Here is a 22,557-nt window from a genome sequence, read left to right as displayed (position 1 = left end):
ACTCGTGAGTATGTATCTTTGATATTATGCAATTCAAGCATCGTATGAGAACTCTTCCGTTAAATTTTCAATCTTTTTTACTAAGTGAAATATCTCAAGGCTCAAATATAAATATTTGGATGCATTTTCAAGTATCTACGGTTATTAGTTTTTTAATTAGTTACACGGACATCAAAAAAATAAAATAGATATTTTCAAAAATTGGATTTGCGTAAAAATTATCTTTTTTTTTTCACGACGCTTTTGTAAGCTACTGGGAATTTTGAATTTTGACCTAACAAAAGTACCGACTATATTCACTTTTCCATCAGAAATTACTACCCCAAATGTTGTTAACAGACAGAATAAAAAAATCACACACATCATTGTAAATACAGTAGATTTATTGGCTACGCTCAGAATCTAGAAATAGGAAATACAATTTTAAGCATTAGTAGTACCAATAAAGTATTTGGTTAGGTTATGTTAGGTTCTATTATATTAATTCTATTATAATACTAAATATATCGTTTAGAACAACACTTTTTTCTTTTATTTTAAAAATTAATAATAATTTTTTATTATTTTTTAGCATTTTTTTTCAAATATCTTACACTATAATAGTTTTTATAATATGTACCAATATAAATGCTTATTTAATTAATTTTCCAGAATTGTATGATGGTGTTGTTGTAAAAGCAAAGAAAAGTAAGTATGCAAAATAAACAATAATTGAATATCTTCAATTTAAAACATATTTGGTAAAGAGATACCCGTTTTTAAAAAAAATAAAATATTAAACCGGGTTCCATCTACCGAAATGTAATGCGGTAAATTGAGTGCCCAGAGATATATTAAATATGTACCCATTCCAGCTCATTTGCATTAAACGGGAGATACCGCGTAGAGGTTGGCTAGAATGTTTCCTAAACATTTTTGTTTCTCTGTTGTAAATACATAAATGATATAGGCTTAATAATGATTCATGTCATAGGTTATTTTTTAGTGTCTATATTATACCTATATAATAGTATTTACATTTTATAATAATATGTAATTAAGAGGACGCCACACGGATATTTGTTGTCTCCGTTTTACAAGTGCGTAACATAGCAAATTTAGGCTCAGCACATCATACGTTTAGCTCCGTTGGTTTAAAAATTAGAGTGAATTGACCTATTATGAAACTATTCATGGTAAGAACATTATCTGTGTTTGTATGTTGGTTTTTTATGATACTTCGATTTTTTAGCAAGTTATGCGTATATAATACAACGTACATTAAAATGCTCATAACTCACCTAAAACAGAATAATCGTAAAAAACCAACATACGAACACAGATAATGTTCTTACCATCAAGTTTCATAATAGGTCGATTCACTCTAATTTACAAACTACAACGGAGCTAAACGTGATCTGCAGTTGAGCGTAAATTTGGTATGTTACGCACTTGTAAGACGGAGACAACAAAATAAATCCTTGTGGCGTCTTCTTAAGGAACAAGACGTATTTAATTGTTTTAACGTTTATCCTAAAGTTGGTAATATATGTATATTATATTATATACCTGAGTTTTTTTTCATAATGCCGAAAACACTATCAACTAAATTAAAAAAAGATGGGCAAGCGGATGTCACTCTGCTATACAGTAGGTTACAAGTGGGTCACTGTATAATGGATGGTAGGTATTAAATTTGAATTCAATGATGTAATATCATTGTATACGAAAAACGATTCTGAGCGGAGATGGTTTGTCAGTGTGGATATTTTATATTATATTTATATTGTTATTACTTATTATTAATACGGTAGCCGGTAAGTTGAATTAATATAAAAGCAACAAACATTTGGAATAGCTATAATATAACAAACCTAGCATTGTCGGAACCTTGAAAAGTACACGAATTAGTTAGGCCGGCATGTATGGAGATCGGAAGGACTAATTGGACAAAATAATAACAGTGTGGAAACCAAACACAAAGAGACCCAGACAAATATAGGAAGACGGAATAAAGGAAGATCTGAGGATATTAGGAGTAAGGAACGCAGATGAAATTGCAAAAGATAGGGGAGAATGGAGGCAATATGTTGTTACAGCAAGGGGCCTGAAAGAACTGTAAAATGCCGAAGAAAGAAAAAAGAAAGAATTTGTAACTAATAATTAATACAATTAGTATAAAATAAATAGGTATTAATATTATTGAAAATTAACAGTACTATTAAAATTAATAACACTCTAATATGTAATAATTAAAACGTTATTTATTTATTTTTTTTTTTGAATTTAGGTTGTACGAGTAAGTTTTACACCACTTCCAATAATGAATATATTTTTATAACATACATCATCATTCTTAATCATTATCACACATCTATTTATTTAGAATTTTCCGATTTTCGCATTGTTTATTTTGTTGTTTGAGTATTTTTAATGTGTTAATAATAGTTACGAGAACCACAATTTATTGTATTTTCCTTTAAATTATTACCTAACATTACAAAAGTATGGGTACCTACTATACAATTATTAGATTATACGTCTCCCAGATTTGAACATTCAAGCTTAAAAAATGAACACTTATACAAAGTATCAAAACCTAATTTGGTATATATTTGATATCCACCTTATGAATATTGTGAGAATACCTATAGGTTGCTAAATTCATAATCTTAGTTATGATTTGGTTATCAGTATATCACATTAAAATCTCAATAGCTAATAGGTAGGTATATGTTTAGTCCTAAATGTTGTAAATTGTAATGTTTATTTTATTACAGATAGCTTAGAAGATTTCCATAGAGGTTAGTAATAATAATAATATCAGGTACCTATCTACACATTTTAATTATTTAAATATTTTGCTTTTTCTACAATATATCACGTAAAAAATCAAAATATATTTATGTATAAATAATAAATATATTAAACTAAATAATTATTCAGCACATTATAATTAATTTAAATATTTTGTTAATTATTTAGTGGTCAATGGTGCATCTAAAGCTAATAATATTCAAATTATTTTAAAGCACGTATTTAAAAATATAAGTATGTGAAACAGACTAAATTATCTATATATTAATAAATAAATAAATAGATATAACTGTTTGTATTTTAAATATTATATATTCTACTATCATGAGGTAATGGTCGGTTAAATTAATCAAAAAACATGTGATAGTGTATGGTTGGTGTCTGGTGAAGGTTGTCTATTGACAATAACCGGAATTATCGATAGGCTGGTTTTGTATTTTTATGTTATATATTTTATAAACAAGTACAAAAAGTTACTGAGTTGGTTAAAAAAAAATACTATATGCAAATATTCAATCGTTATAGTTATCGTTTATAGGTACTTCATAGTATATATTTGGTTAAAACTTCAAACCACGAAAAGTTTTTGAGAAGAGTTTTTCTTTGTGGTTTGAAATTAAAATATTAGTTAATAACAATTGTATTGTTTTTAAATATTCTAGCATTGATAAATTTGACAAATACAAGTAAGGAATGCTAACTATTAAAAAATATATCTATAGGCTATACTATTAGTAGGTACAGAAGATGAATATTATTTACTTGATTTATATACAATATTGCATACTGACTTTATGAGTAAATGACCCAGTAGTCCACTTCTTTTGACGATACTGCAGTCGCACTCAGTACTATTTATTATTTAACTGATTTAACGAAGATTCGATTAAATATTTGTATAGTAATGTTTTATTGCTTCTAGTCAAATTCTTCGGCAGTGGAAGTGGAAGTCTTCATGTCACGAATATTGACTACCTATCTTCATTACTGTATTAGGTATCATAATTATTAGCAGTTAATTTTGAATTTTCTTGTTTTATTTGAAAGACATCTGTATTAGGTATCATAATTATTATTAGCAGTTAATTTTGAATTTTCCTGTTTTATTTGATAGACATCTATAGTAGCGATCTTCAATAGTTCAATCTACAATAGTATTTCAGTATTTTGTACATCGTTGCGTATTTCGTATAATGATAACATCTATACAGTGGAAATTCTGATTGAATAAAATTCGATTATTTTTTCAAAAATTATAAAAATTACCAAACATTTTTTTCAGGCAAATAAGTTTTTTAAATTTCCATTATAGCCGTTTTTTTTATCGTATTTTTTAAAACAGTTAAAAAAAAATATTAAAATTTAATGAAAATTGCCCAAGTTAGAGCTAACTATTATTTCGAATTTCTAAGAATAATAGTTATGTTACCTATAAATACGGCATTAGCAAAATACTATATACCTAATGTATCCGTATGCATAGTCAGTTTTATGTCACCTAAGACATAGCTTAACACAGGTCCGGATTGATTAGTCGAGATACCGAGAAAATCACGGTGGACCGTGGACCGCATAAACAATGGGCTGGTCATGTGAGTATGGGTGAGAATAAATACACGTTTAAAATACGATTAGCCACTATAAACGCGTAACAATTTTAGACGTAATTTTGGGCCACTGAATATGTAAAAGACCGCTTAGAAGTGAAAATCTCGATGGACCTATCACCTATGCATAGTACATACCAATACAGTCCTGGTTTAACATGACGTTGTCTTATGTGACATATAATTAATTGACTATACATATGGCATTAGCAAAGTACGATTTGCATGCTTTAATCAGAAACTGGAATGCTGATTTTTCGGCTGAAATTCAAAATAATAATTAGCCCTAACTTGGTCAATTTTCATTAAATTAAACATTTTTAGATTCTGAGCGAAGCGATGAATGTATTGATTCTACAATGATGTGTGTTTTTTTTTTTATTTTTATTTTTTTATTTTTTTTTTATTTTTGTGTCTGTCATCACCTTTTAGGACAGTAAAAGTGCTTGGATTTTCTTCAATAGTAACTTTTCTGATAGGAAAGTGAATCTAGTTGGTACTTTGGGGGGTCAAAAGTAAAAATTTCCCAGTAGTTTTCACAAGCGACGTGAAAAACAAAAGAAAAATTAAGGAAAAACGGGAATTTTTACGCAAAATCTGTTTTTGAGAAAATCGATTTTGGTTTTTGGTGTAACTCTAAAACAAATGATCGTAGGGACATGAAATTTTGACTGAATGTTTATATTAGCATTTTCTATGCACCATAAAATTTACAAAATATTTTGACTCTTTTTGAGCTGTTTACGGCCATTGTCAGTTTTCAATTTTTTTAGTTTTTTTTTCTATAAATATCAATAAAATTTTATCTGTTGAGTAAAAAAGCTTGACAATTTAATAGAAGGCTCCTAGGTTATTGTTTCAAAGGCAGATGAAAAAAATTAAAAATCCTTAGTCACAGTTTTTAATTATAAGCATTTAAAGTTCAAATGTTGACAAAATCCGGAAAAATCACGAAAAATAACAAATTATTTTGATGAGAATTCATAAAAATTTTTCTTTTTAAATCTAAGATTTGAAAATGTAATATAAGATTACTCATAAGTTTGTCTACCTTTATCAAAAAAAAAAATGTCTAGAAGAAACTTAAATTAAATTTTTATGAGCGTCTGAAATTTATATTTTTACAACATTTGATATTTACTCGATTTCTCATGTAACAATTTTCTTATTTTATTGTAATTAAAAAACGAATGACTGTAGATACTTGAAAATTTCACTGAATGTTTATATTAGCATTTTCTATACACCATAAAATGTTGAAAATATTTTGACTCTTTTTGAGCTGTTTACGGACATTGTCAGTATTCAATTTTTTTAGTTTTTTTTCTATAAATATCAATAAATTTTTATTTGTTGGGTAAAAAAGCGTGAAAATTTAATATAATGCTCCTGATATATCGTTCTAATAGCAGTTGAAAAATATTAAAAATACATAGGCACAATTTTTTTTTATAAGCATTTAAAGTTCAAATTTTGACAACATTTATCAAATTTATAATTTATTAATTATTTTGTAGTTAAAAATTTATAAATGTTTAACTTTTATGGCTAAGGATTGAAAATTTAAAACAAGGCTCCACGTAAATAGGTTATATATAAATTACCTTATTCACAATAATATCATCAAATATACTTGGTAAAATCATAGGCTGACTGACCGTTTTCGCTCAGAATCGTTTTTCTTATACAATGATATTATATCATTGAATTCAAATTTAACACCATCCATTACAGTGACCCACTTGTAACCTACCGTACAGCAGAGCGACATCCACTTATCCACCTTTTTTTTTTATTTTTGAACTGTTTTAAAAAATATGATCAACAAAACGGTTATCTTGGAAATTAAAAAATCTTAATTGCCCAAAAAAATGTTTGGTAATTTTTGAAAAAAAAAATCGAAACTTATGCTATTCAATCAGAATTTTCATACTGTCTTATTACTATGAAAAAAACCGTATTTAAATATATTGATTTTCCATTGAGATACTAAGGGTGATTTGAGACTTTTGGGACATAATTTATATTACCATGAACATAATTTATTAATATCTACGTATAGGTACTTTTTTTAAAATTAAACTTGAGCCTGGCCACTATACTCTATTCCGAATAAGATTGAACCACTTCGCGCATGCAGACTGAGCCGCTGAACAGTGCCTGACCCATGCGATGGCTATGCTTTCTGTGATTGGCCGATAGTCATCGCTGGCCGTTATCGGGCGCCTGTGTTAACGCTCTCACCGATATCCAGATTGTGGTGGGCATGCGCGGAAAAAACGTGTCTTAGTCGGTCGAGTTATTCTGAATAAAGTATATATTATGGTAATTAGCTATTGTAGAGATTACGGTTGATAGAATTGGTACGGTTGGTAAGGTTAGTACGGTTATTGATAAGGTTGGATAGCAACAGTGACACGTCGTGCATGTGTGGCAAGGTTTTTGCCACTACGTAGTACGTACCCGGGTGGTCGCCGACCCGGGAGGTCAGAGGACGTTAGTACGTTACTCACGTTGCGTGATTGATTGCAGCCACCGCGCCAAACCAAGCCAACTGTGTATATTATTCTAATATTCTATTCAATAATACATAATATATGAAATGGTTAAAAGGGTTACAATTATTGTATCATACAAAATAAGCTTAAGTTTATTTGTCTACAATATTTAGTATATTATAATACATTAAATTATGTGAAAATGTGAAATTAAATAACAGGATTTCTATAATGTAAAAAATTAAAATAATCTTATTTGGTGTTTTAATTTTTAAAGATCAATTGGATTACTTTATAAACTTCATCTTTAAAAAATTTCAATTAGGTACGTCGTAAATATTATGTTATTACTTATTATAATAAGTAATAATACACCATGGTAAATTTATTATACTTAAATTTAAAAAAAATGATTTTATTAGTTTGTTTGTATTTTAGAATCTGAGTGAAGCGATGAAAGTATTGATTGTACAATGATGTGTTTTTTTAAATTTATTTTTGTCCTTCATGACTTTTTTGTGTAGTAGAAGTTCTTCAATCTTCAACTTCTTTATTCTGGTAGCATAGCGGATCTAGTTGGATTCTGGAAGTCAAAATTAAATATTGTCAGTATTTTTCTTAACTATGGGATTTTATCGACACCATTGACATAATCTAATCTATAATAATGAGAAGGTAATGACAATTGGGGTAATTTATATATCCAATATATTTTCGTATAGTACGATAATTGAGAATCTTTTTTTTTTACACTTGGCCACGGTCTTTAAAGAAAAAGTTGGACCACTTCCTACCCTCCCGCTTATTACAATATTTCCTTTTAATGAGGAAAAGACGCATCCCAAGTGGCCGTAAAAGCTAGTCAGACGTATTTTGAGGTTAGGAAGTTATTTATATGCTACTCATTTAGAGTTATTTTGATGGACTATATTATTATATTATTTTCTTCGACCATAAAAACTAGTAGCTTTATATGTTTTTATACAACAACAAAAAAATTAATTCAGTGTTTAAAAAAAATAGTTTTGGGTAAAATTCCGGTTTTTTGTTTCTCGCGCTTATATTATAGGTACTGTGGAACTTTGACCCCCGAAGTACAAACACAGATTATACATTATATAATGTCTAATACTCTAATGTATAATATAATCTATGGTACAAACTAGATCCAATTTAAGCCAAGTAGCAAGTTGACAATCAGAGCAATTTTTCAACCATCAAAAAAAAAAAAAAACACTTATAACGCATTGTAAAACTAATAAAATCATCGCTCCACTCAGAATCAAAAATTAAAATTATTTTATTTCAAATTTTAGGTGGGAATGTGCCAAAACCAAAACAATTTTGTAAACACTCTAATCCATTGCAGTATACTATCATTAAGAAACTAACTACAAAAGTATGAATGATTGAATATTTACAAGCTGCAACAAATACTAATAATTAATGATTAACAGAGATATATTTAAAGAAAACTGGCCTATTGATATTATATACAATATACATCATATATATATATAATTTATAAATGTTAAATTAATTTAAATAATTATTTTACATAAGTTGCAATTGCTGTTAAAGGTTTTCTTGAAAAGTATTTAAATTAGTTAATTAAAAAACTTATTTCATTTATAGCCAATAAAAAAAAATAGTAATATTATATTGTACGATTATTATTATTATTTTATTTAAAATATTTTTTCAATGTGTTTATTTTCGTCGTTGCGTCGTCCCGATCCCGTACCTAAAGTTATTATAATATTATTAAAAAAAATATAGTTAATAATATTATTGGTAAATGTCAGTATGTATGTATGCTACACACCTACAGATAATATAAGTATATAAATATCATATTACGATTGGTGAAAATGTACCTGCACAGTGCACATGTCACCATTACGGTTTATACAGTTAACAACAAACGACTATGAAATACGTTTGTGTTATTATCCATATTAGTAATCGACAATAGAAGATATGCTGAAGCCACTATAATTATCATCGAGGGCGGTGCGGATAACTGTTTATTTGTTTGTAACTTTTCGTTCCGTCCCGTCTGTTAAGCTGGGACACAGTCACTTCGGTCACTGACTACTGTATAGTACTGTGTAGTACTGTGTATTGTTACGTCACGTGAGCGCACGTGCTATTATATGCTATCATGTCACGGGAAAAAAGTGTAGGATATACGTCTTATTAAGTAGGTACCTAAACTCCGGCCCACGAGAGTCCATACGTAAACCGCGCATCGATACTGACGGTCGCGACAGCTGCCGGCCGAATTTTCTCCCACCATAGTGCTGTTCCCACCACTCGGCAACGTGAATACAGCGGGTCATAAAAACACAGCTAATTAATTGCGTCGCCGCGGCGTAGCATATTATAATCGGTATTCATTTTTATAAATTTAATATAATATTATGTGAGACATCATCATTTTTTTTTATTTAATTTACTCATTACCTTATTAGGTATACCTGCTTGTTTATAAATATACGCACATACATATATATATTAAAAATTTATATTTATACAACTGAACAATACAAATAATAATCATAGTAAAAATAAATGAGCAACAATTTTTTGTCTAGTTTTTTATTAGATTTTAGTATAACTAAAATTATCAAATTGAACATAATTATTTACAGATATTATAATATTTAAAAAAAATCGTCAATCACTTGAATCAGAAGTCGTCAATCCAGTAATAGTTAACACGTGCGATGTCGGTTCTTCGTCCAACATCTCATCAGAAATATAGTCTATCTGCCACAATTTGTCCTCTTCTTTTATTGTGTGTGAAACAAAATTGGACCACATTTCAGGTGTCACTTTTTGTATACCATCGTTTAATAATTGCCGAACGTCATTTATCTTAAATGTTGTGTTATTTGCCTTCACATGTCCTTTTACTACCGACCATGCCAACTCAATGGGATTGAGTTCACAGTGGTATGGAGGTAAACGTAGAACAATTTTTTTTTGTTTTTTGGCCTCTTCATCAACCACGTACAAATTATATTTGTGTTTTATATTTCGAACAATTTTTAACAAATCAAATTTGATCATGGATGGGTTGGTCTCTACGACTTTGGATTCAAGCCATTCAACTATGGCAGCCTTTTTCCAAGCAGAGGTAGGTGATTGTTCTGTTTTCACCGAATGGTACGGTGCATTATCCATAACTATTACCGAATTCTCTTTTAATAAAGGTAAAACGCCACAGAACCATTCGAAAAATGTATCTCCGTTCATTTCGTCGTGGTAGTCAGATGTGTTTTTTTTTGATTCAAAACACAAAAGACCACCTGCGACGAAACCCTCAGCTGACCCGATGTGAACCACAATGAGCCGTTTGCCTTTTCCTGTTGGATTACGTGACCCTGTAGTTAAGCCTCTGAGGAAAGCATCTCGGTGTGATTGTATTGTTTGGTCGACCCATACTCTTGACGAACAATCTCCAGCATTGACCCACGTCTCATCCAAAAAATAAATTGTTCGGCCTTCCTCTCGATAACGTCGAATGTCAGAAATATAACTGCGCCGCCAAGTAACAAGATCCTCTCTTTCGGTAAGAGCACTGTTTCTGTCCCTTTTTGTGTACTCAAATTGCATGATCTTTAACAATCTTTGGAATGACGTACGTGTTAGATTTGGAAGATCAGGATCATCGTTTACTACTTGTATTATTTTTGTTAATGTCGGAATTTCTCGTCTGAACCAAAATGCATGGATTTTTTGACGAATTGCATCTTTGTCAAAATCGTCAACTTTATCTATTACAGTAGGTCTTTTCTTTTTATTCATTGGTGAGGATACTTTGCCCGTACGCTTGTATTCGCTGATTGTGTTTTTGACTGTTAGTACTCCAATGCCACATGCTATAGACACCCTTTTCACTAAATTTTCATAAGTAATATCGGGTTCTGTGATGAGGATATCCTTGTATACATTTATCATAATTTGTTTCTGTTTGGTATGCACAACCTAAGTAATTATAAAAAAAAAACAAATTTTAATTTATGTACATCTAATAACAAATAGTTCAATAACATTCCTTAACGACGGCTGTCGGCGATCGTTGCCGGCCGGTTTCCGATCGGTATGATTCGGCGTATGGAAGGGGAACCGATGCGCAGCGACGGACGCGTTCTGACATATGGACTCTCGTGGGCCGGAGTATAGAAGTATAGTAGTTTAATGTATCAACAGTCACCACCACCACACCACCAATGGCATCTAACGCATGTCACGTCACATTTCGTATCTTTCGCGTGACAGTGCGTTTTGATTTTCCAACATCACACATATTTTAGAACCATGAGGCCTCACGAATTTTGTCTTTAGTAGAAAAATAGAATTTCGCTAGTGGTTTGAGTTTGTAGCTTAATTAATTTACAAAATTAAATAATGGATGAGCCTTTTCTTTAATTGAAAAAGTTCGTAAACATTAGGTTTTATAACCATGATTCCTCCGATTATTGGGACCAACAAATTCGACAAACAATATGGGTAGAAATCAGAGATGAGCGAAAAATACCAGGTAATTAAATTAAAGTCCGCGACATCAATGATCATTGATTTTTAATAAATACAAAAAAGGTTGTAACGGAAAACAAGCAGCGGTCGACCACGAGGCGTGGAAAGAACAATAGACGTAACGGAGCCCACTTTCATAGGTCAGCGGTCTTGGAAAAAATGTAAAGTGATCGTCACGGCGATCCGTGTCATAGGCCGTTGTGTAGATTTGAGATGGAGCAGCAGTGTTGTCGTGTGGGGGGGGGGGGGGACTTTGTAAAATATATCGGGAGAACAGGTTGCCCCGGGCGCACGACGCACGTGTCGGTGGCAACAGAAACTACGATGACGGCAACGGGGACCAGAGAACAATTTACGTTGTTTTGACCATGGTTAAATAACATTTAGCCATTGTTTTAACCGACCATTACAGCATGGTAGGGTATTGGGGAATGATTGCTTAGTTCTGTTAATTATTTATATTTTGGGAATATTGCTTGCGATAATATATTACTGTTTGTAATAATGTTAGAGATTTTATAGAGGAGGGTCAAAATGCTGTGCCGACAGTGACGTTACACCTTTCTGAAACACCGACATTCTGTGAGGATGTGTTTCAGTTTTTGTCCGTTAGTAGGTACAAATTGGTGGTTCTTCTCTCTTCATGAGGTATGGTGGGTAATGTGGGTGTGACCTATCCTTAGATAAGTGATGACTGTCTCCTGTTTTCTGATAATGTATTTGGTGAAAAACCAAGGATCGGTGGTCCCTTTGATCTCGCGTAATTTGGTTGGCAATTTAAGCCATTTATTTTCCCACAAGTCATGTGTTTCTTTGGCGATAATTCTTTTACCATAGTCCTGGTAGGAGAAGGCCTGAAGTGAAATAGAAATAGTTGTTGGTTGAGTGGGAAAGTTTTGGGGCCATATCAGCCTGTTTGTTTCCTCCAATATTGTAATGGCTTGGCCACCTGGGATTCACACGTGTGATATGTGTTTACCGATGTGGAGGGCTCAGTAATGTGCATTTTGTATTTTTCTTTCTATGTCAGTTGGTTTCCATTGATTCTGGATACTAACGATAGTCAAAATGTAGTCGATAAGAATTAAAATCTGCCTGGCTTCAACTAAATGGCTTTAAGGATAACCAGTGCTTCCATGGAATAGATGGAGCCTATATTTGATAGTTTTTAATTAGAAGTTGATATATCCATGGATGATATCCATTCCGGCACAGTACTCCGTGACAGATTCGTCCGTGAATATAAGTGCATGTCGAGATGTTAGTGATAGTATTTCCTCAAGGAGATTTCTGTATTGAGTGGAGTTGGTGTAGGTCCAGGTAGGAATGAGCCATAAGGGAGAGAGACAAGTTTAAAGGTTTTATGGATTTTTAATAAGATGCCTGATTAAGTCCTCCGTGAGGTATGCAAGAGTGGTTTGGTGATGTTTATTTTGGGGGTAACATGAGTTTTTGATGGATTGAATGAAAGGAAGCCAAGTTACTTTAGAATTGAAAATTAGTCCAAGTATTTTAACTTGTGTTTTCTTCTCGATGACGTGATTGCCCACGATAATGGAGATATTGTGAGATGTAAAAGAGGGATGTTGGGACTGAGTACTTCCTCGGAGATATCATTGATAGTGATAAGCAATAATTTGACAGATATGGTGGTGCCTTGAGGTACACTATTCTCCTGGTAAAATAAATGGATAGTGTCAGGGATGTTGACTTGAAATATGTGGTTGCCAAGGAAGTTTTGATAAATTCTAACATGTTTCCTTTAGTTATAATTTTGTTGAGCTTATGGATGATTCTAGGCCTCCAGACTGTATCATCGTGCCTTGTCTATGTTTAAAATAATAATCCCTAGTCATTGTTTATTCTGTAGGGTCGTTTTAATTTCGTTTTTAATGTTTAAGAGGTTTTTGGTAGTACTTCCCTTAGGGTATTATACAATCCTTATTATTAAACTCTACTTGCTGAAAACCCATTTATATAATATATAATTATATATATGTAAAACAAATACTTTCTTTAGATATTACTATTATTATTATTATTATAACCAAACATTGATAAGATGATAAAGTGATAAAATTGTAAAATTGATAATAATAATATTATCGTATATTGCAGACAGTCGTCAAAATAATATTATTTAATATATATGTAATATAGGTGGGAATATTTTAAATTGTAAATTATTGACATAGGTCAGGCCAGCGAAGCAATATGTGCTGAGGCGTCAATAATATTTTCTATATAACACCGCCGTACGCGCAGGCACTGGCCCCGTTGTCGCTGAGTGATTCGGCGAGGACGTAGGTACGACGTGCGTGTGAAACGCCGAGCGTAGTACGGACTAGGCGATCTGAATTTGCCAAGTGTTTTATTTATGTTTGTTTTAATACAATAAAAGTGTTTCCGACCTGAAAACCCGAGTTAAACATTATTTTAGTCATTCTTACGTTCTTACCTTTTATAGGAACAGCGCCGGGATATACGTACTATGTTTCAATGAAGTTTTATTAAACTGCATAGTGCCAAGGTATATGTAATCTTTGAGTCATTTCAACTAGATAGAGTTATGGAACCGTGGTTCCAACACAAATAATTCAACGCACGATTAGATCAATATTAATTATAGGTTTTATTTCAGGTATTAACTGTAACTAGTTGTTTGAATATTATAAAATGCTCTTCTTAAACATACGTTATGTATAATGCTCTGTTCTAATACGACTGACTAACCTCCTCCATGTGTGTCGGCCTACGGTTCAGCTGGACGCCGAATCGCCTAGTCAGCGGATTCCTGTCAACGAGCTGTCGACCAACACACTATCCTTATACTGTTAATATTATATTATATGTGAACACTGTTAATATTATATTATATGTGAACACTGTTAATATTATATTATATGTGAACACAATATAATATAATATTATTCAGGGGTTCACAACAATAGGAACGAACTAAGAATGGACAAGCGCATACCATCGTACCTCAATGAGTTAACAGTGCCATTCTAATTAACTTTAGAGAGTGTCATTAACTAGAGAATACGAGGGTAAGGCGTATAGTTGGTTTACCACGTATTGTCCAATACGGGTGATACCACGAACTGGCGCCCAACGGGGTTCTTATTCACGGGCGGAGACATTTTTTTTTTGTGTGCGTGTGCCCTGGTACCTCAACTTTGGCACGTCTAATTTTTTGAAGTTTTTCTGTACGAGAAGTACAACAGTTTTTACGTGTGGTCTGGGACAAATTCCCTTGGCACACCAATTTTTTTTGTACAAGTGAAGCACGACAATTGTGTACGTTTCGGGTAGTAAAACCTGGAGCAAGTTTAGTGTTTTTACCTGTTCAAGTAAAATATATTTTTTGTGTGTTTTGGGTGCAGTAGTAACCCAAAACGCAATTTTATGCGTGTGTATACCGAGTGAGTAACACATACGCGTTCAATAATTTTTTTCTTATGGAAAAAGCAACGGTTGTACCTCGTGAGTACACTAATATATTTTTTTTTGTACAAGTGAAGTACGACTAATTATTGTACATTTCTGGTAGTGTAACCGGAAGCAAATTTGTAGTGCTTTACTAGTTAAAATAACAGTTATAAGAGTTTTGGGTGCAGTAGAAACCCAGAACGCAATTGTGTGCGTGAACCGATTAACTAACAAATACGCGTTTGATTTTTGTCTTACCGACAACACAACGTTTGTGCCGCGTGAGTACAATTTTGTTAACCGTGCGTCTACACATATACGCCAAGGTGAGCAACGTTTTGTAATATACTTACATATTAATATTGGGATTGTAGGTAAGTTTTTTAATAATTTAAATAGTTTTTTTATTAGTTTAATTTTCTTTCGTCTTTCAAAATTGTATTTAGTTTATTTCAAAAAAAAAATATATATTTTAATTTTAATTCTTAAATTATTCAATAATTAAGTCGTTATTGTTAAGTATAAATATATTAAGAAAAATCAACCTCTTCCATTACAAAATTTTTCTTTAATTCAATTAAATCTTTATATGATATGAATGAGGAAGAGCTTATAGCCTTAGGTTCGAAAATTACTAAATTAACAGATATTTATTCACATAAAAAATCAGAACTTATTGACTTATGCAAATCTAAACAATTAATAAGCGTAGGAACCGTAGATAATCTAAGGGCTAGATTATCAAAATATTATAAAGGGATCACAGAATTAGACGACATTGAAGAAACCTTAAGAAAATTACAAAAACATGAAGTTCAAGAAAATTCAATAAAAGATAAAATTGACATTAAAGATTTACTCATACAAAGTAACTTAAGCGATTCAAGTCCTGAAACAAGTAATAGTACTACAAATAAATCAATTACTAACGACATTAAAAATATAACTAACGATTTAGAAATTAACGCAAATAAATTAATAATTCAGGCAGACAAAATTTTAGACACTATAGTAATACATTATATCAAAATAATTTAGAGCAAACCTCCGACAATAATTATAATAATTTAATAAAACTCAATCCTAACGAATCAACAAAAAACAACACATATACGAAGATATCGAAAGTCCAATTAAAACTGAATCGAACTTAAATACCACCTTCTTTAGCAACTCACAACTTGTAATAGAAAGCACACCTAAAAAATTAAATAATTTAGAAAATAATAATCCAAAACACAAAATGGAAAAAATGATAATTAAACCAGATAGTTTTTCCGGACAAGGAGACATAAAAACATTTATTAGACAGTACGAAAGAGCAGCACAAATAAGCAATTGGGACGACAATGAAAAAATGAAATTCTTATCAATATTTCTGAAAGATACTTGTTACGGGGCGTCAGTAAAACGTCCCGTGCCGTGAAATAATTTGAACGCACGTGTTTTTATGGTAATTACGTTACTGTATTCTTATTTAACTTTAATATATTTACATGAATATTAGTTAGGTTAAGTAAAGCGTCGAGTTGTTCCGATCAGACTTAAGTAAGTGGATCGGAACAGTCGGTGGTGCTTAAGTGCAGTCGGGCTGTGGCCGGACTCTAATTACAAGTTGTGGGGCATAATAGATGATGCATACAATTGAGGGATCAGAGATTGACCGTCGCCGGTACAAGCTTAATTAAGTGGTACTCCGGCGGTGAGTCGAATCCGGGACGGTCAACTTGAATAAGTGCCGTGGGTATAGTGAGGTAGCGAAAAAAGGTAATCTTAAATGACGGCAGCGTCCGGTCAAGTGTCGGTATGATTATCGTTCTCGGGGTTCGGCTTGCTGTCGTCAGAATTGAGTCCTTGAGTTTGTTAGTCCGAGTGATTGATGGGTGAGTTGGTCGCCGGGGTGTTCCGCCAGTCGGTGATGATCCATGTCACGCCGGACAGACGATCGGTCGCTTTCTCGGGGCTTCGGTCATCGGTGGCTGCGCTTCCGCGGTCTGTCATTCGCTGGTCTCCGGGCGTCCAATCTGGGGTTATTCGTCGATCGGGAACTGCGGGTGTCGCACCGTATAGATACGTAAGTCACCGAACACTCAGAAGAGAGCGCCGTATGGTCTTCGGTGAAGGCAATCTACCGTCACTGCAATAACAGTAGTAAGCCGGGTGGGTCCGAGTTCGTTGTTGGCGGCGTCGTCTGCCGTTCGGTGCTGCTGGTAGCTGTAATCGTAACGGCGGTGGTATACCGTGCTCCGGCGGCGTCGTCGTGTAATATCCTCGGGCTGGCTGTTCTGCGTCGCTTCGTCGATTGTCGTTGCTTGCTATTTCTTCAGGTTTCTTCCTTTTCACCTTTCAATTCGGTCCGTTGTGTATGGATGATCGAAGTCTGAATGAGTGTGAAAGTGTTGAGAAGAAAAAGGTTGTTTTATCGCAATTTGCTTTGATGGGACGGCCTTTGGCCTATTAAGAGCACCTGGCTGGGCCATTACTGTCTGAATGAGGTTAATTAATTGATTTGTTTTGGTCTGTTTGTGGGACTAGGCATGATAAGTGGGGATATTTGCTCCGTGAAAGTACATGAGCAAGGTTCTTTGAAAGATAAAGTGCTTCGTCTTGAAGGGTTTCTATGGACATTGAGTTTCGTAAGTTTTGATTTGAGACCAGGTAGTAGGCGCCGGTCATGGTACGTAGTGCTACGGATTGGAAGACCTCAATCTGTTTCCAAGATGATTGGTGAATTCTATTTCTCCAAACAGGAGCTGCGTATAAAATGATGGGCCTGATGTATATTTTATATATTTTCAATTTGTTGGCCAGTGGAACATTAGTGTTTCGGTTTAGGACCAGATATAGTGCAGTCCGGGCACCGCGCGCCTTACGAATGGTATTTTGGATATGTTTGTCGAAGCTTAGATTGTGGTTGAAAGTGATTCCAAGATATTTTGCGTAGTAGCTCCATTCGAGATGTTGATTTTGTAATTTTAACTTCATGTTGTGTTTTTGGGATCGAGGCCCAAATATCACTGCTACCGTTTTGGATACGTTTAATTGGATTCTCCATTTGGTGAGCCAGTCGTTCGTGACGTCCAATTGCCTTTGTAGCTTGTAAACTGCATATTTGTAGTTTCGGTTGCTCGTGTATAGGAGAGTATCGTCCGCAAAGAGAGCTAGTGTGACTGGTCCAACGGTCGGGAAATCGTTTACGTAGACTGAGTATAGGAGTGGTGAGAGACATGACCCCTGAGGGACACCCGCTTCTATATTACGTGATGTAGATAGGTGGTCAGATATTCTGATTTTGAAAGTACGGCCTTTAAGAAAAGATTCGATGAGTACTATAAGTGAGTGAGGGACGTTTGAGAGTGTTAGCTTGTGGATGAGCCCCTGGTGCCACACGCAGTCGAAGGATTTTGCCACGTCCAGGAAGACAGCCACCGTTTTCCCCCTTCTGGGACCTTTGGTTCAGGTCGTCAGTCAGTGTGATTAGCTGGGTGGTCGTAGAGTGGCCAGTACGGAAAACGTGTTGTTCATATCTAGTTTTAACATGGATGTTAAGCTTACGAAGTATTATTCTTTCGAATATTTTTGACATAGTGTTGAGAAGTGATATAGGCCTATGATTGTCTGGTATTTGGTGCTTCTTCATGGGTTTTGGGATCATGACAATTTGCGCTTTTTTCCACTGATCAGGGAAGTATGAGAGTCTGAGGCATGACGTGTAAATGTTCGCTAGGAGGATAATTGCAATTTTTGGGAGGTGTTTCATTGTCTTGTTTGTAATGGCATCCTCTCCTGGAGCTTTGGCTGAAGGGAGTCCTTTTATTATGTCAGATACTTCTTTCGGCGTAACATAGTCTTCTGATGGAGGATTTACAAGGGTGCGTAGTCTTTGGATTGAGTTTGTGACTTTAGGTAATGGTGGGCCCGGATTGTTTTGGAACTGGGCTGACATTGTGTCTGCGAAGAGTTCTGCCTTTAAGTTGGTGTCGTATATTTTTGTCCCATCAGGTGCTTTGAGAGGTTGACTTGCAGGTTGTTTATGGAGGAGTCGTCGATTTAGTTTGTATATAGATTTGTTTTTGAAATTGAGAGTGGCAGTGAAAGAATTCCATTCAGATTGTCTATGACGAGTGAGGATATCTTTGACAAGGGAAGTCTGTGCATTGTACAGCGTTTTCACCCGAGGGTCACGTGTACGTTGCCAGCATCTCCGTAGTAAGCGCTTGGTATCAATCTCAAGCAGTATGTCATCAGGTAGTGATTTCGGGGGGTCTAGTTGTCTCGGTTTATAGGAACAGTTTTTGCACTCTGATTGGATGGCTTTGGTGAGTTGGTCGATGTTTTTGTTGATGTCATCGATGGTGGTGATGCGAATATTCTTTATTTGGGGAGTTAGTTCGGTTTTGAACTTTCTCCAGTTTATGCGTTTCCTTGCTGATGGTGGCCCGCACATTGAAGGTCGGGATGATAGGCTTAGCATCTGGGGGTTATGGTCTGACGATAGGTCACAGTGATTGGTGAGGAGGTAGTGCATGTTTGGCAAGTTTAGTAGGAAAATATCAAGGATATCTGGTCGATGGGTTGCGATGTAAGGATAGTGGGTTGGCGAGTCAGAGGCGACAACGAGTATCGGTTTGTCCGCTCGGCATGTTGTGCAAGAGTCTTGCCTGATTTGTTACATTGGGGGTTACGCCAGTCTGTGTGTTTAGCATTAAGGTCACCGCCAATTATGAGGGGGCCGTCGTGCTTGGTCAGCGCGTCCAAATCTGTTGGTTTGAGTGTTGCGCCCGGGCTTTTGTATACCGCAGTTACCTTTTCCTTTTTTTTTTCTTGTTATCAACGACGCTGCTGGGACTGCTTGCGCATTACTTCGACAGCGTCGCCATCGTTTATTATGCACTAAAAATAATGAATAATTACAAACATGGATACATTATTATCAAATACTAAAGTCTTTGTTGAGCCGCCGAGCCGGTTTCTCGGGCCGACCGGAGTCCGCCGCCCTTGACATCGCGTTCCAGATTGCCCCTCTGTCAGCGGTCCTCCTTCATAGCCTGTCCGCTAGGCTTCATCCGCCTGTCTGGCCTTCTCTTCCTCTTCTTTGAGAGTCAAGATCTCTTCAACCATCTTGTAAAAAATCCTGAACGTCTCCTCCGCGTTGTAAAGAACATCAGCCCTCACTGAGTGATCCAGCGGCAAGTCATCGAAGGCAGGACCGCAGAGAATGGCTGACATGTCTTCAACAGCTGGGGGGTGGCCTAGGCGCCTGTCAAGATCCTCCCTTAGACCGCTCCAATACTGACACTCAAAAAGGGTGTGGTTAATGGTGTCTGCGTCACTGTTGCAGTGATGGCAGCACGCGCTGTCAGCCCTACCCATCCGGTGTAGGTAATACTGGAAGCAACCATGGCCCGTCAGTGCCTGGGTCATGTGATACGACAGAGGCACCTCCGGGACCGTTCTCCCCTACCGATGTCCGGGATCGCCAGCCGTGTCCACGATGCCTTAATCGTGGAAGACCATCTAACTTGCCACTGAGCGACCATTATCCTCCTTTCTTCCCTCTTGATAGCATCCTTGGAAAGGGATACCGCAGTTACCTGGGCGATGTTGTTTGCGAGTTTTATGTTAACCGAGGTCGAGTCGAACTCGGTTTGTTTTATCGGTGGCGGGACACCGGTATTTATAATCACATCACCGTACCGACTAAAACCTCCTGTTTTGGTTGGTTCGGTTGGCGTCTTTTTGTGCTCTTATATCCGGTGATATCTCCCTTTCTCCTGTTCCGATCCAATCGCGGGTGGTGCCTATGGATAGGTATTTATCTCCCCTATCCGATGTTGCCACCCCCGACCCTGTTGGACCATGTCTTCCTCTCGTTCTTCCCCTCTTTCCCTTTCGGCTGTACTGACTCCCTTACCCTCTTGATTGGGCGTCGCCTCTAAATTCCCTGGTGGGGTTGGTGATATCTCTGGATAGGTTTTCTCCTCCCCTATCCATTGATAACACCCTTGTTGCTGTATGCCATGATTTTAAGTGTCTTTTCTTCGTTTGACCAATCTCAGCCTGTGATTGGTCGAAACTATTTTATCTTGATTGTTGGTCCTGAAAAGAACCGTTTTCGTGTTGTATGTGGCAAAGTTGTTCTGTAACATACTTCTAACAAATTTTTACAAAACTTGGAAAACAAAGGAAGAAACTGCAGGTCATGGGAAAATCTAAAAAGCGAGTTCATAAACTCGGATATGAAAGAGGAAGATATTTGTGTTTACATTCTAAAAGGTATAAGGGAACCTATATTACACGCAATTTCACTTCACGACAACAGTAACTTAAAAAAAACAAACAAGTAATGCAATTAAATACCGAAACAAAAGACAGCAACCAAGAAATTAAACGTTTAAATACAAAATTAGAAGGAATAGACAGTTATTACAAAAACAAAATTGATCAATTATGTACCGAAATGAACAATTTAACAACAAGACAAGACAGTAAATTTTGAAGATAGATCACGCAACAGAGACAAAAGTCCATATCCAGACAAATCAGATTACAAAGGCAGGAACAATTATAGGGAAAAAAGTCCTTATCCCGGTAGGTATAACGACTATAAGTTCAGAGAAAGTAGTAAAGATGGATATAATAACCATAAATACAGAGATAACAGCAGAGAAATGAGCAATAATAGAGATAGGTTCAAGGGATAGGAAAAACTCCTACGACAGGTCCAGAGATACAAGCAGAAATAGATACAACAACAGAAATCGTGGAAATGACGCAAATAGAAAACAGCACCGGAAAAATTTAATGGAAGAGAAAACATAACATGCTACATATGCAATGAAAAGAACATAATGCAAACGATTGCAATTTTTCAAAAAACGAATAGCACCCGAGCTAAGAAAAAAATCGGAATATCTACCTCGGGGAACAAATAATATTAATTTAAAAACCGGCACCTCTAAATTTAACAGAGATAAAAAAAATTGAAAAAAATAATTATATTCATTTTGTAGAAAATTGGTACAAATCAAAAAATTCAAATAACCTAATAACTTATGAAATAAACGACGATGGCGAAAAAGCTATAGAAAACATCGTAACAATAAGTAGTTTGAACCCATTACCCATTAGACGAATTTCAAAAATTCCTACTCAGCAATAACGATAGAACCGACTTCCTATGCGATTATAGTGAACAGACGGTAAATATTTTTTCATTACAAAATGATATCGCAATTGGCCATTGCACAAGTCAATGCCTTACTATGTCGAAGGGGATCGAATTACAATTTAGAAATAAATTTAACAACGTTCAAAATTTAATAGACCAAGGAAAAAAAACGAAATTGCTTATTTTAAAAACGGAAGACAATGGATTCTATATCTCATAACAAAAGATGAATATTACGATAAACCAGCGTACACTAACATTTTTAGAACATTAGGAAATTTTGTATAGAGAATAATATTACTACTTTAGCATTACCCAAAATCTGCACTAGACGAGACAAAAAGGATTGGAACGTTATTTCTACTATGATTAAGTTTATTTTTCAAGACGATGCAAATAAAAATTTTAATACGCCTACTACCAAACAATGACGATGAAAAACAAAATAAATATTTAAAAAACAATGGTTCACAAACTAATAATATCACGTTAGGAAAAAATTTCA

At 34.6% G+C, this 22,557-nt stretch overlaps 1 protein-coding gene and 1 long non-coding RNA gene across 2 annotated transcripts; one reads left to right on the top strand and one right to left on the bottom strand.

Moving 5' to 3' along the window:
- The first annotated feature begins 2,669 nt into the window (after window positions 1-2,669).
- Window positions 2,670-8,533, top strand: LOC132945280 (uncharacterized). The gene is made up of 5 exons (XR_009664529.1): window positions 2,670-2,783; window positions 2,965-3,030; window positions 3,459-3,482; window positions 7,179-7,226; window positions 8,218-8,533. It is a non-coding gene; the product is annotated as an uncharacterized LOC132945280 (long non-coding RNA).
- A 1,047-nt stretch (window positions 8,534-9,580) lies between these two features.
- Window positions 9,581-17,557, bottom strand: LOC132945708 (uncharacterized). Its single transcript, XM_061015465.1, has 3 exons — window positions 17,453-17,557; window positions 9,950-10,894; window positions 9,581-9,901 (listed from the first exon to the last, which is right to left on the bottom strand). Exons 1-3 carry the CDS (start codon window positions 17,555-17,557, stop codon window positions 9,581-9,583), a joined length of 1,371 nt encoding a protein of 456 aa, XP_060871448.1.
- Between the last annotated feature and the right edge of the window lie 5,000 nt (window positions 17,558-22,557).

This window comes from Metopolophium dirhodum, chromosome 5 (assembly GCF_019925205.1).
Source record: "Metopolophium dirhodum isolate CAU chromosome 5, ASM1992520v1, whole genome shotgun sequence".
NCBI lineage: Eukaryota > Metazoa > Arthropoda > Insecta > Hemiptera > Aphididae > Metopolophium > Metopolophium dirhodum.
The sequence above is the reverse complement of the archived record's forward strand: the minus strand, read 5'-3'. Positions and strand labels throughout refer to the sequence as shown.